A 15,091-nucleotide genomic window follows, 5' to 3' on the forward strand; every position below is an offset into this window, starting at 1 on the left:
TTAACTAAAGTCCATAGTTTAGAGTTCACTCTTGTTGTTGAACATTGTATGTGCTTTGATAAATATATAAGTGTATAATGGCATGTATCCACCACTGTTGTATCCTACAGAATAGTTTTAGTGCCCTAAAAATCTTTTGTGCTCCCCCTATTGACTTCTCCTTGCCCTAACCCCTGACCACCACTGATCTTTTTTACTGTCTCCAGAGTTTTACTTTTTCCAGGATGTTATAAAGTTGAATTCATGCAGTATGGAGCTTTTCAAATCGGCTTCTTTCACTTAGCAATATGCATTTATGATTCCTTCAGGTCTTTAATGGCTTGACAGTTCAGTTTATTCCTGAGTGATATTCTGTTGTATGGATATACCACAGTTTATTTATCCATTCTTTTCTTGAAGGACATCTTGGTCTCTTCCAGTCTTAGGTGATTATGAATAAAGCTGCTATAAATATTTTCTTATCAAAACCACTGTTAACAAGGAGACGATAATGACTTTAGAGTCCGTGCCCTCCATAAATGGGTGTGATACTGGGAAAATTTCTCAGACTTTCTGATCTCTGGTGTCCTGATTTGTGAATGGCGAGGTGGTGGGAAGATTGGAGGTGATGTGAATAAAGCATGTACTTCGCCTATGCCTGGCTCCTTGGGAACAGTCTGTTGATGGTGTGGTGATGGTGATGACGAACAGCAGTTGGGCATACAGCAATCTGTAACCCAGGAGAATTAGGTGCTTTGTGCTTCAATAGGAAAATTTTATCTGCAGAGTAAGAATGGTGACCAGCACGTATAACCGTGTCTCCCAATAGCCTCCCTTCTCCCACTGATGTCCACTTATGCTTAAAAACATTTGGAGCTGTCTCCTTGCCATTAATACCCCGTTCTCTTACTGACCTGCCAGCAGGGTTTCCTCCCATCCATCTCTGTCCCCTCAGGATCTAAGGACCTCATAAATAAGCATTTATTTTTCTTTGTCCATTCCCGTTCCACGTCCTATGGTCAATCTGGCTTTCCTCCTCTCCACGCTGATGTGAGACTTCCTGTTTATCTCCCGAAGCTTCACTGCATGCTCTGGTCTGCAGTTTGCGACAGTTGCCCCTTCTTTCCTGACACCTCCGGAATCATTGGTGACTGGCCTTTCATTAGCTCATACTCACAAACTACCTTCTGTTGTTGTTAATCCACCTAAGCAAGCTCTTGAACTTAGGGGGCCATGACTTCTGTTTTGTGTACAGGGCTCTAGCACACATAGATGTTTAATTAACCGATGAATTAGTTAATTTGACTCAATCCCAGAAACTAAAATGGGTATTTGGCCCATCAACTGATTTCTGGGCGCCTTTAAAACATGGGCAATGTTCATTTGCCCAGAAGAGGTTCAGGTTTATCTAGGAGTAAGAATATGGAGTAATAAAATATCTCTGCAAGTCCTTTCAGCATGGGTAGCTCTCGTTTAAGGTTTTGCTATCTGGGCAACCCTGGTTTTCTGTGGATGAGTTGAGCTTGATCTCTTACATCAGTCTCCAGTCTTGACTTCCACCGTAGCCATGCTGATTCCATCATCTCCTAAGGGGCTTATGCTCAACATTAATGACCCTGTTAGCCCAGGTCACATGTAATTAGGAAAGTGAGCCTTCTTACAACCAAAAAATAAGAAGAGACTCTACATCCAAATAGAATATAGTTGTGGATTACTTCATATCTGTGCTCATATCATTCATTCCTCCTCTCTCCACTAATTCAGCCCAGTGCTTGACTGTCCTTCTAGTCCTCGTCCTCTGTAACACTGGCAATGCATTCTGCTGAAGGGGAAGCTTAACAAGGTTAGTAACTTAGTGCAGGTTATTGGAGGACATTCATTCTGAGTTTCGAGTCCAAGTGAGTCCAGAAAGCAATGGAATATTCCATATATTCCCCCATGTGACTTCTGCTGCCTGCCAGGGTCTGCTTCTCTTGTGAGAAATCAGAGCTGTCTGGCTGTGGCCGGCTAAAATCAGAGAAATCCTGACTTTGGCCATTTCAGAAAGTGACCCAGTATCAGAGGAATGATGAGGACATAAATATGAGTGAAAGGCTTGGAGTTCTTCCTTTTCTCTCCCAGAATGGGTGCTCACTACTTTGACTGTTGTGACTATCGCTTTATCTACATTTTGACTAGCACTTGGAACACTACCTCTGGGCAACTTAAACAAAAACTTGTTTCCCAGGGTGAAGTAAACGAGAAGAAAATTCCATTGTTCATCAAATGTGGTATAAACGGTTTGCCTGAGCTGCCTATTTCTGGGTGCATTCCTGACAAAACAACCGAGGGGGCAATAATGGGTACTTCAAGCTTTTCTTTTCTACCCCCGATATGTGAAAAGATAGCCTAAGTTATCTGGGAAGGGACAGCAGTCAGCTGTGCTGGATTTCCAGTGCTTCCCAGATTCTGCACCATTAGCTTATTTTTTCCAACGTGGCTCTGTAATAACAACCCACTCCTTTCCCTGCACTCCTGGCCCCTTCTGATGTTTTGTTATGCTCATGCTGAAAGAAAAGGTGTCGGTGCATACTGTATCTCTTCATTTGGCTTCAGGGATTTCCCTTTGATTTGGAAAGAATAATCTCTCAAATTCCGCTATAAAATATACAGGAGAAAGAAAAAAAGATAAAGCTCCAGGAATGTGTGCTGGTGTTGACATTTTGTTCTAATACGGCTCATGTGAATGATCAATTACTCCAAGTCTTAATTATCCGCACTGTGGTTCGCCATGGATGTGTGTGGCCCGGTTTAGCTTTGTTGCCATCCCTCCAGGTATGAAAACAGCCACTCTCCCACAGGTACCTCCTAGACACCAGGAGCAACTCCACAGCCCCCTCATTGCTCTCTCCCTGGTTCTGCCCGGAATATTTATGGTGAGTCGCCAGTTATCTCCTCCCTGGCAGCCGTCCCTGCTTTCCTGCAGCAAGCAATTGCCCACACGCACATTTGCAAACAGAGGCTCACTCAAGTGTCACTGAAGGAGACAGGAGGTGGAGCCAAAAGGGCTTTAAAAAGGAAAGGGAGTCATTCTACTTTGCAAAAAGAGAAACTATGTTTGGGGAAGAATCCTATCTCTGTACTTCTTTTTCAGCCTCAGCAAGGGTCGGTCGGAACTTTCCATCACTTTCCTTTTTTTCCTCTCTCTCTCACCGCGGCCTACACTGCTCTGCCTGTCACAGGGAAGTCAGCAGCAGGCCTCTAGAAGTCAGCGGCCGTGAAACTGTGAAATTTGTCATACGGGTGTCAGGTATGTCTTACTGACTTCCCAAGAATTTTGATAAAGAAATCTTGCCCTGGGGGTCCCCGACAGGCTGCAGGCCACCGTCTTGAGTTGAAGAAGGAAGAGCTGGAAGACTATACAGCAAAGGAGCAGAGCGAAAGATGCCCCAGGGCTGCAGGCCAACCCAGGGGGACACGCTTGGGGTCAGACGTACCCACTCTGCCCGGGCTATGCTCAAGCAAAGTCAAGTGATTTTCTGTTGAAGGTTCAAGCCTATCAAGATTATGCTGCTCGTCCTAGTCATTCTGTTGCCAGTAGTTTTTAAATGTAGTTCTGCTAGTCTCTCAGTCCTGGAACACTGGAACTGCCCTGAAGCCTCTCCCTCAGGAAAGGGAAATTCTACTTGTGTGGGTAAGTCATCTCATTAAAAGGAATTCATATCCTCCCAGAAACTGCCTTCATATACCTGTCCATTCTGTTTTGTATACTTGGGTGTTTTTTTCTGATTTGTCTTTGGGTGGGTGTATTTGGGTAATTTTTGTTCTCTAATGCAAGTACATTTCCTTCTGGTTGTGAGAGGTAATCTGCTACCAACTCTAAAAATTCACAGCTCTCAAACTGTTCTTGTGTGTTTGAGTGAATATGTCTCATTTGTAAGTAACTGAACATTTCTTTTCATGTAAACTGCTGTATTTATTCTGACATGAGGAGTATCTATTCACTTGGCTAGTCAGCTTTATATTGGAAGCTGGGGAAACAGATGGATTTTTTTTGGGAAACTGTTTCTATATAAGCCATAAAGTTTAAAAAAAATCCTTCTTTCTGATAACTTTGTATAAGAACTCAGAAGTTGCTAAAACACTGGTGAAAAATGGGAAGGGAATAGGGAACAAATGTGGTTCTGTCATTTTGAAAGCCAAGTTTCAAGTTCAACCTCCTCTCCCCTCTCGCCTCTCCTGCTGTTTCTGAGCTCTGAGGGCAACTTCAGTTTTTGACTAACAGGTGCATTGAAACTTTGAGCACTGCTAAGAAATGACAGTATGCCACACACCCCTCCTATATTAAATGGGTTTTCCATCAAGGAGAAATGGAACTTTTACCAGACGCAAAGAATCATCATGCTTGAGAACTTTGTCTGAAAAACATCTCTCTCTCCCCCCAACTCCTGCTTCCCCTTCTTCCCTTCTCTCCACCTTCCACCCAAAAGGCCCCCACGAACCTGTTCCTCAGCTGTTGGAGCAGAAGTAAAAACTTTTGGACAGTTATGTCAAGTGGATTGGAGACTCTCTGGGGCAAAAGAATTTTCTGAGACTAGTTGGCCAGTGCCCCGAGGCAGGCTCTGCCTTCTGCATGGTATGTGAGGGGAGATGGTAGGAGCCAGTCAAGAAGCAGAATCTGAGAGAGCAAAATTTTAGAGAAATGAACTGCTGCACATACCTTTAGAGGCTCAGGGAACAAACTGACTGATTCCTGCTTGCAAAGGAGCCTCTGCCTTGGGCTCCTCGCTGCTCCTGCCAGGTGGCTCAGAGCTGCCATCACTAAGGCTGGTTGCACCAAGTAAACCTAAAGGCCAGGCTAGAGACAGTGAGTCAAGCGGGACTGGGTCAGAGTGGAAGGCTTTAGAAGCAAACACACCTCCTTTCAAATCCATTCTACCTATTGAATACTTCAGCAAGACTAGATTGTTGCTGGGAACTAAGTATACCCCCGTTTCGGGATTGCCATGGGGATGGCGTGAGATGACACATAAAATGCACCCAGCATGGAGGTTGCAGGTGGTGCTCAATAATGTCCCTTGGCCCTTCCGTGGCTTGACTAAAACCCTTTGATCAAGTCATACCAGGAGGTGCCTTATTTGAACAGTCCTGTGACATGGCACAGACCCCAGAGAGTGTAGAATGTCTGGATGCCACTTGGTGATTCTGCCTCTGCTCCCTTGTTCCTTGCAAGTCACTGGTTTAAACCCCCCTGCTTTACACTCCACATCTCATGTTAGCCGATAACTGCCCGGGTCACACCCTGTGCCCCCTGCATTTCAGAGGATAGTATTCCTCCCCTCTAAATAGATACAGTGCTATCTATTTTTCTGCCAATTAAATTCTACTGGCCTTTTTACTTGCCTTTGGCATTGAGCCAGACAACCTCTGGCCAGCAGGAAGAACGCTTTGTGGTTTGACAAAGTTCAGGTTACTTTGTGCAAGGTTGTCATTCATGTGACTGCTAGCCGGGTAAGCCACTTGATAACACGGAATTGGGTTTTTTCATTCTACCTTCCACCATCCTTCCTGCCTCTTTTTTTTTTTTTTTTTAATTGAATGAGTATTTTATTAGCCATATTTGAGCTAGAGTTAGGTGAGAAGAGCAATAAGGAAAACTGCTGGCAAGTGGCTTCTGAACTTTCAAGTTTGCCCTGGAGGAGAAAAATCAGTTGAAAAAAGGAACTTTTCCTGTTTGCCATGTGTACCTGTATTATTTGTCTGAACTTTCTTAGTAAATAAAGGGTGAGGAAGAAGTACAGGCCAACCGTGAGACAGCTGGCTGCAGGAGGGATCTGGGGGTACTAAGTTAGCCAACTGGGAAGATCGCTCTTCGCCGTAAACAGTGAGATCCTTGATTTCAGCACTGGCTGAGGCTTGGTCAGTTTCCCAGTCCTGTGCAAAGCGGAGTAATTCCAAGATCAGAATCTTGTTTGTTTTTTCAGCCAAGGTTATACAAAAGTTTTTTTTTTTTTTTTTAATCTAACTGCAAAGAAATTATAGAAATGATCTTCTACACATACCATGTGAATGAAACCACCCCCTCAAGTACTCAGTGGTTTGGGGCTTTTGAGGGGCCATCAAGCTTAGTGGTAAAAAAGCTTAAGTTTTGGAGACAGGCCGGGGTTCGGATACCAGTTCTACTGCTTGTGAATCAAGTCTCATTTTTCTTAGTGCAAAACAGAGATTTTTTCCTTAGTGCAAAACACCCTCAAAATTGTTGTCAGGATTATGTTAATGTATTTGTTTTCAATGCCGACCATACATTATAATCGCCAGTGTCTGGGTTACCACCCAGGGCCATCTGGGTCAGAGTCTCTTCTGGGGGTGCAATCCAGGCCCCATTTTCTTTTTTATTCTCCTTTGGCAATTTCACCAGGCATAATGAACAGCTTCGGTCCAGGACCACTAAATTAATACATAAGAAATGCTTAAAAAAAAAAAAAAAGTGCATAAAACAGAGCCTGGCATATAATTAGCTCTCAGTAAGTCTTAGCTGCTATCAGTATTTTTATCATTGTTAACTTTATTTTTATTGGTGGCAATAGTAGTAATATTTTCTAAATGGGGCTTGGTTTCTTCTACAATAATTAAATTTGCTTTTTTTTTTTTTTTTACACACAGAAAAAAATGACACATTGAAAAACTTGATGATGGTTTTACCACATTAAAAAAGTAGTCAAAAAAAAAGTAGTCAAAATAATTTCAACATTTATAACTTGTATTTTTGTAATCAGAAGAAATGTTTATTAAAAATACAAGAACACATCAAACTGACTTTAGTCAGTGTCCATGTGGAACTGCAATTCTGTTTGTCTTTCTGTGTGACATCAACTGATAAAAATTGCACTAAGCACCAATTAAATCTGCTTGCTAGATTTCTTACCAGTAATAATTTTATTTTAATAACAGTATCAAAAGCAAGCCATTTGAAAATGATTATTTAAATTTCTTGCATATTTTTTTCTTGTATTTAGAACCAGTTTCTCTAAGATGTTTAAAGTTGTTGTGGGCTTATAAAGAAATAATAAAATAATTATTTAAATGAATTTACATTTTGAACAAGTTGTGGTTGTCCAAATATTTGACATTTTAGTTTAGAAGTTGGAAGGTGGGAATTCTTTGCTTTTGTTCAGAATTGAACAGCTAATTATTTTTCATTAAAAGTAAATGGACTAGTAATTTGGCTCACATAAATTCAGAATCTTCTATGTTTTGGACTAGTTTAAGAAGCATAGATTTTTTTTTTTAAAGATTTTATTTATTTATTTGACAGAGAGAGATCACAAGTAGGCAGAGAGGCAGGCAGAGAGAGAGAGGAGGAAGCAGGCTCCCTGCTGAGCAGAGAGCCCGATGCGGGGCTCCATCCCAGGACCCTAAGATCATGACCTGAGCCGAAGGCAGCGGCTTAACCCACTGAGCCACCCAGGTGCCCCAAGAAGCATAGATATTAACTCTTTAAATGTTTGGTAGAATTCAGCCATGAAGCTATCTGGTTCTGGACTTTTGTTTGTTGGGAGTTTTTTAATTACTGCTTCAATTTTATTGCTGGTAATCCATCCATTCAAATTTTCCATTTTTTCCTGATTCACTTTTGAGGGTTATATGTTTCTAGTAATTTATTGATTTCTTCCAGGTTGCCCAATTTTTTAACATATAATTTTTCATAATATTCTCTCATAACTCCTCTAATTCTGTGGTGTTGGTTATTATTTCTCCTCTTTCATTTCTAATTTTATTTGTGTCCCCTCTCTCTCTCTCTCTCTCTTTTTAATGAGTCTGGCTAGAGGCTTATCAATTTTATTGCTCTTTTCAAAGAGCTAGCTCCTGGTTTTGTTGATCTATTATTTTTTTTAAGTCTGTTTTATTTACTTTTGTTCTAATCTTCATTATCTCCTTCTTTCTGATTTTGTGTTTTGTTTGCTCTTTTTTTTTTTAACTCCTTTAGGTATAAGGTTAGGTTGTTTGTTTGAAATTTTTCCTGCTTCTTGAGGTAGGTCTGTATTGCCATAATCTTCTCTCTTGTAGCAGCTTTTACTACATTCCAAAGATTTTTTTTAAAGATTTATTTACTTATTTTGAGAGAGAGAGAGGGAGAGAGCAAGTATACTTGAGAGCACATGAGCAGGGGGAGGGCCAGAGGGAGAGCGAGAGGGAGAGAATCTCAAGCAGACTCCCTACTGAGTACAGAGCAGGATGTGGGGCTTGGTCTCACAGCCCTGAGATCATGACCTGAACCTGAATCGAGTCAGACATTTAGCTGACTAAGCCATCCAGGTGCTCCTGGATCCCAAAGATTTTGGACCATTGTGTTTTTATTTTTATTTGTTCCATGTATTTTTTGATTGCTTTCTTTTGGTGTAGGCAGGCTGGGTCCAAGAACCCAGCAGGGGTCCCCCAGGACCAGCCAAGAGGGTTCTTAGGTATATGCAAGGCAAAAATCAAACAAAAGCTTTGAGGGAGTGAGAGAAGAGTTATTGAAGATATAGAAAAAGTACAGGTACTGGCAGAGGCTTTGAGACTCAAAAAGGAAAAGAAGAATCTCATATTTGCTTGGGGTCTGGGGTTTTTACTGAGGATTGTGGTCTGGTACACGTTACCTCCCAGGCATCCAGGAACTGGTCAGATCAAGGACAAAGGCCTGGGTGTCCTCCATAAGTTACTTGGAGCTAGCGGGTCTCGGCGCCTAGATGTCTAACCCCAGTTGTCTGGAATATGGACAAGAAGGCCTCACCCAGTCCTTGCCCAGTCCTTCCTTGGATGTTATCTGTTGTGCTGGAAGACTCTCAAGAAATCATTAACTCCTTGCCCCTTACAAGGAAGACATATATTATTTTACTATGAGGTATGTGTAAAATCGGGGTACAGGTCCGAGCAAGAATAGAAGCAGGAAGAGGAGCAAAAAGCAGATTTTTATGGAGCCCTTTAGTTTTCCTCTCTCACTTTGATGCAGGAATTTAGTTAATGTATGAAAACTTCAGTTGTTTCAGCCACATACGAGGCAGAAACTCGTGCTCTCATCACCTCTTGACCTTCCTCCTAAGCCTGAAGTTTGAGTTGGTGTGTGTGTCTGTTTTCACTTTATGACCTTGGTTTTCTGATTCTCCCAGGCCTGGCTTAACCATGCTAATGTCTCTCAGTGTCTGGGTTTCCCAAGGATTTCCCAGGATACTTAGTCCCCTGGAATTTGTGTGAGGGTGAAAGCATTTGAGAGCCAGCAGACCCCTGTGACAATGACTCATGGTAATCGTTGATTTATTTGCAAGCCCCCTCCCAGTGACAGGAGAGAATAGCGGGCTCAGAGAAAAGCACTACCTTCTTTCCTCCCTTCGGAACAGCCTATCAGTGTGCCTTCATCAGCTTTGTATATGTAAGTGGATTTCATTCACGAGGTGGTTCTTTCTATGGATAGATGGTTGCTAGGATACAGAGAGTCCCAACAACATCATGCAGCTGCCTAGTTCTTCCGCACATGGTGTGGCAGTTGAGAAATATTGTATTTTCTTTATTTCAATACTTTTCTGGTTAAAATTTCAAAAGCTTGAAGAAGGATCTTTCTTCTCCTGTAGATTCCATCCTTGTATAAACAGATCAATGATAGAGGATCAAAGTTGATACTATGAAGCTGCTGACACCAATCCTGTGTATTACAGGCCCTTCCCTTATGAGGGTTAAAACAGGCACAGAGACAAGAGCTACCAGAATATTCTGGTGTTTTTCTCCCTCCCTCTGAAGTATATAGTTATTCTGTTTACTGTAGAATTTGCAACAGAAAGGAATTTAACCTCTCCTTGGTCTGCAGGGAGACTGCAAAGGCTATTGTCTTTAACATTAATTTGTCCAGTATGTGGAAATGTACATCTTTTAGATTCAAGCAACATTGTTGAGAATTTTAAAAGCTCTAAGTGGATCCAAAAGTTTATTGTATTTTGGAAAGCAGATTTGGAAAAAACTGAAACTTTGATATGTCCTGGTTATCCTAATGAATCATGGCAGCAATTTCATCTAAGAAGAAAAAAAAGGTATATGAAGAAAAATTTTCATCTAAAATTTTAATACATTTAAAAGCACCCAGTAGGGAACCTGGGTGGCTCAGTGGGTTAAAGCCTCTGCCTTCAGCTCAGGTCATGGTCGCAGGGTCCTGGGATCAGCCCCGCATCGGGCTCTCTGCTCAGCGGGGAACCTGCTTCCCTCTCTCTCTAGACTGCCTGCCTCTCTGCCTACTTGTGATCTCTGTCTGTCAAATAAATAAATTTTAAAAAAATCTAAAAAAAAAAGTTATTTAAAAAGCACCCAATAATGCCCAAGAAAATATGATATAGGTGACTGTCTTTCTTTTTTAAATTTAACTTTTTTTATTTTTTAAAGGTTTTATCTATTTATTTGACAGAGAGAGAGAGCACAAGCAGGGGGAGCTGTAGGCAGAGGGAGAGGGAGAAGCAGGCTCCCGGCTGAGCAGAGAGCCCAACATGGGGCTCTATCCCAGGACCCTGGGATCATGATCTGAGCCAAAGGCAGACGCTTAACCAACTGAGCCACCCAGGCACCCTCTTTCTCCCTTCCTTCCTTCCTTCCTTTTTCTTTCTTTCTCTTTCTCTTTCGTTCTTTCTTTCTTTCAGATTTTATTTATTTATTTGAGAAAGAGAGAGAATGAGAGAGAGAGAAAGCACATGCACAAGCGGGGGAGGGGCAGAGGGAGAGAGAGAAGCAGGCTCCCCACTGAGCAGGGAGCCTGATGTGGGGCTCAATCCCAGGACCTTGGGATCATGACTGGAGCTGAAGGCACATGCTTAACCGACTGAGCCACCCAAGTGCCCATAGTGTCTTTCAATATTGATATATTGTCTTCTGGAAAAGAAAGCCAAAAAGAAGCACACTGTGCGTGAATATCCCCCTTTAACATAAACCAGGTCGATGCACATGAAATGACCAGATTTTATCACTTCCGACAGAGAGGATGAAATGTCATTTTTGAAACAAAGGACACATTTTAGGCAGAGTGAGTTGTGGTTGGTGCATTACCCAAGTGAATTGAACTTGTCACCAAAAATGAGGGGCAGTTGCAGACAGGTGATTCTGGTGTCACTTTGCTTGTTGTCTTATTTTGCATGAAAGCCTCCCCTACCCTCTGTCGATGTGCTGTGCCTGGCAGGTTGTGTTAGGTCTCAGCTTTTTAAATGGATAAGGTTCCGTTATGTAGCTGATATGAGCTGCCCCTGCTTACCTCATAGGATTTTATGAAGAGTCAGTTAATTCATGTAAGGTGCTTACAATCTTGCCTGATTTAGTGAGTTTCCACTAGACACTAGCTGTTACTTTGTACCAAAGACCATAAGCTGCGACATTAGGAACATCTTCACTTTGTGAAATTTTTCTAATGCCATTTCTTCAAATTTGTAATGATGCTTAAAGAAATCTGAAGTTAGTGTCTTGGGATGAACAAGGCCTCACCATCATCTTACCCACTCTTCTCTGATTTGTCATTATCCTTGATGATAAAGTATGGCACAAAATCCCCAATTCATTATTTTTTCCTAAGTAATTATTCTATTTGTCATATTTGCCTTCAACATTCTGAAGAAATTGTATGAAGCATTTTTTTCCCTCTATTTCTATAGCTATGCATGCAGCTGGGGCCTAGGACTAAGTACTGGCCAGGGTGGAATTAATAAGAACAATGAAATTGGACTCAGAAAACATCTAGAGACCAATGCTTAATTTTCTTTTGTTTCTATCTATTTGTTTAGGTATGCTCAGAATGTAGTATCCATGGGCAAATATTTATTTGTTTCACTTTGCAGTTTGGGAAACATTCTTTTAAAGGCAGTTGAAGAAGATAATTGTGTTAGTTATAGATGAGATCCACACCACATTTTGTACCTCCAATAATATTTTTCCAGATGTAATCAGTTGATGAATTTTCTAGAATCCCTCCAGAGGACCAAGCATATGTCACGGCAAGGGTGGGCATTGTTTTTTTCAGGTTAAGGTTTTATTTCCTTTTGTAGAGCTTATAGTGACACATTATTAACTTGGTGTTTGAAGTTGAGAGAAGCAGAAAGAAGAAGACATTTCACAGAAAATAGGAGTTAAGGTGAATAGCATCTATTTATGAATTTACCACAAGCTTTGGCTTCTTCACAAAATGTTCCAGACAAGGAAACTATTGAATTCTGTAAGACCAGCAGGTTAGGAATTGAATTGTTAATGTTAGATTAGAAAGACCTAGAAGATCATGTATCCAGCGGCCTCCTGTTACTGCTGAAAAGCTGAGATCCAGAGGGGCGAAGTAATTCACTAGGATTCTGTAATACTTTGAACTCAGGATCCTGGACTCATAAAATTTACCATGTATGTGCCACCTTCCATGACTGATGGTTGAAAGCCTGCCAGTGTAATGATTAGTTCTCCTTACCTAAAAGTATTAATAATATTAGGTTGGTTTAGGTTAAGTCTCTTAATATGTCTAGTGGTTTATATTTAAAGCACCTTGAAAGTAGGACTAAAGTTTCCTTTTATATAAATTATACCAATAAGTTAATTCAAATCAATTCAACAAATGTCTATTCAACATCAATTATGTGTTTAGACTGACAGTGTTAATATCATTGATTTAAATGCCCAGGGTCTCCTGAGGGGACAGAGGGGTTCCCAGCTCAGAGAGCTGGATGTGGAGTGTTTACCTGATGACTTATAGACCATATTAGTTGGATTTACCAATACTAACTTTGACAAAATCCAACAAGTGGCTTAAAAACCTTCCTGCAAAGGAACTAAAGATTGCAGACAATGCTACTAATTCAAGCTCAAGAGAATAATGAGGGAAGGACAGAAGGACACTTTTCTTTTTCCTAGAATAAGCTCTTTCTTGGTTGCATAAGAGACAAAAACAATGTAAGTCTCTTTAGACTTGACAAAAAAATAAGGAAAAAATTTAATAAGAATATAGTCCAAAAACTGGATTTATGTTTATTAATATTAGCGATGAACCACACAAGTGTAAATTTTGCCTTGAAATGTTAGCTAACGGTAACATGAAGCCTTCAGGACAGACAAGATATTTTAATATGAGTATCCAGGAATGCAAAATGACTTTTTCTGCTTTTTACAGATGTGCTCAAAATTTGGATATATAGGACTCTATTTACTAAGCTTAATGACAAAAATTTAGAAGGCTCTCAAGATTTCTGACATTACAGCAAAAATAGAAAAGCCTCTTACTATTAGTGAAATACATATTTCTCCTGCTTCCTGCTGTGGTAGAACACAGCTAAAATAATACATGGAAAACCGCATAACAACAGATTAAAATGTGTTCTTTTGTCAGCAAACACTGTTGAAAACTTCACAGAAAGCATTACCGAAATTTTGAAGAGAAAATATTATAAAAATTATGGAGTTGAGTAAAAATAAAGGTGTTTCTAAATATAGCTTGGCTTATGGCATTTTCCAGAAAGTAATAGTCAACACTTATATGACTACTCATTGTATGTGAGGAAAAATTCTAAGCACGTGGCATGAAATAATTTGTTTAGTTTTCATAATAATTCTATGAGGTAAGTACTATTATCATCTCCATTTAAAGATGATGAAACCAATACGCAGAGAGGTTAAGTAATGAGCTAAACGTCAGACAGCTAATAATTAGTGGTGCTGGGAAACAATCAACAGGGGCTTTCTGTCTCAGTGCTAGTGATCTTAGCCACTCTTGCATTCGTCTTTGTTTCAACAATGAAATGCACAAAGAATGAATACTTTTTCATTAACCAATAAAGGAAAAATGCATCAGAGAAGAAATTTTCCCCATAGTCAATGACTTCTTTATCTATTGACAAATGTGTTATGAAAAAAGTGGTAGAAGTGTACCCAGTGCCAATGGAACCATTGAATTTACTGGCATATCAGCAAAAGAGATTCTTAGGTAAGATCACAGCGGGCCCTATACCACAGTCCTTGGCAGTCTCCCAGGGCAGCAGTGTTGTCAAGAAATTGAAACTAGAACTGCATAAAGTGCAGTGGGGTATCACTGATGACTTGACTTCTCCAAAACAAGACTGAACTGGATTCTTTGTGATACTTTGTATTGGATGTGGGGTGGGGGTGGGCAGTAACCATGAACCTATTCTTTCCATAGGCTTGCCATAGAGCATCCTCAAGCAAAGCACACAAGAGAGCTGGTATTACATAGTTTTCTTTTCCTTTTCCTTTTCCTTCCTTCCTTCCTTTTTTTTTTTTTTTTTTTTTTTAAGATTTTGTTTATTTATTTGACAGGCAGCAAGAGAAGGAGTGGGAGAGGAAGAAACAGGGTTCCCGCCAAGCAGGGAGCCGGATGTGGGGCTTGATCCCAGGACCCTGTGATCATGATCTGAGGCCAAGGCAGACGCTTAACCAACTGAGCCACTTAGGACCCCATAGTTTTCTTTTTAAAAAAGAATAAGTGTTTCAGTGTATTGTTGTTGTTGTTGTCTTACCTTTTCTGTGATGACAAATAGATGGTACTAGTATGCTACTCAAAAAAATAAAATCAGACATTTTCCCCCTTCAAACTGAAGGTGATGTTCTAACCATGAGGAAGTAACTGCTGATTGTAAGAAACTTGTGTATGAAGAGAGCACTTTAAGACAGGTGTTTAGAAAAATCTCCATTGTTATGTGATTAGGTTGTTGAACAACCTAATGTCAGTATGCCACCTATTAAAAATTCTTATGTCTGCACTCTTATAAAACAACAACAACCTTGTGAGCAGAGTTTTTGGAACTTTAAAAAAAAACTTCTAAATAATTTTTGTTCTTTCTAATTGGTAAAAAGAAAATATGACACCTTCTGGTTAGTTTTCATTTACTGGTTGAAATCTAGGAAGATAGAGATTTGTTAGCCTAATTCAATAAAATCTGTGAATGATGTGTTTTATGATTTTGTGTATACAGCCAGTGAAGGCAGTTCTTCCATTTGATATAAATATAATTGTGAAATATGTTTGTCTCTGACAGCTATCAAAGTATCAAAACATTGAACTTTAAGCCAAATTTTTTAATTCTTATGTGATATTCAGTCTTTTTAGTAAACATAAACTAATCAGAACGTATTGCATAAT

General features: G+C 40.3%; 1 protein-coding gene across 2 annotated transcripts in view; it reads left to right on the forward strand.

Annotated features, from left to right (window-relative positions):
* Positions 1–3,045: 3,045 nt before the first annotated feature.
* The window catches only part of EGF (epidermal growth factor), a 97,725-nt gene continuing 85,679 nt past the window's right edge, over positions 3,046–15,091 (forward strand). Inside the window, exon 1 of one of the 2 annotated variants that reach the window (XM_032333147.1) lies at positions 3,046–3,652. In XM_032333147.1, coding sequence (XP_032189038.1) covers positions 3,526–3,652 — 127 coding nt within the window. In that variant the 5' untranslated portion in view covers positions 3,046–3,525. The remainder of the gene's footprint in view (positions 3,653–15,091) is intronic. The other variant, XM_032333146.1, reaches the window with a different exon arrangement.

The sequence above is a fragment of the Mustela erminea genome, chromosome 2 (genome assembly GCF_009829155.1).
Source record: "Mustela erminea isolate mMusErm1 chromosome 2, mMusErm1.Pri, whole genome shotgun sequence".
NCBI classification, from domain to species: domain Eukaryota; kingdom Metazoa; phylum Chordata; class Mammalia; order Carnivora; family Mustelidae; genus Mustela; species Mustela erminea.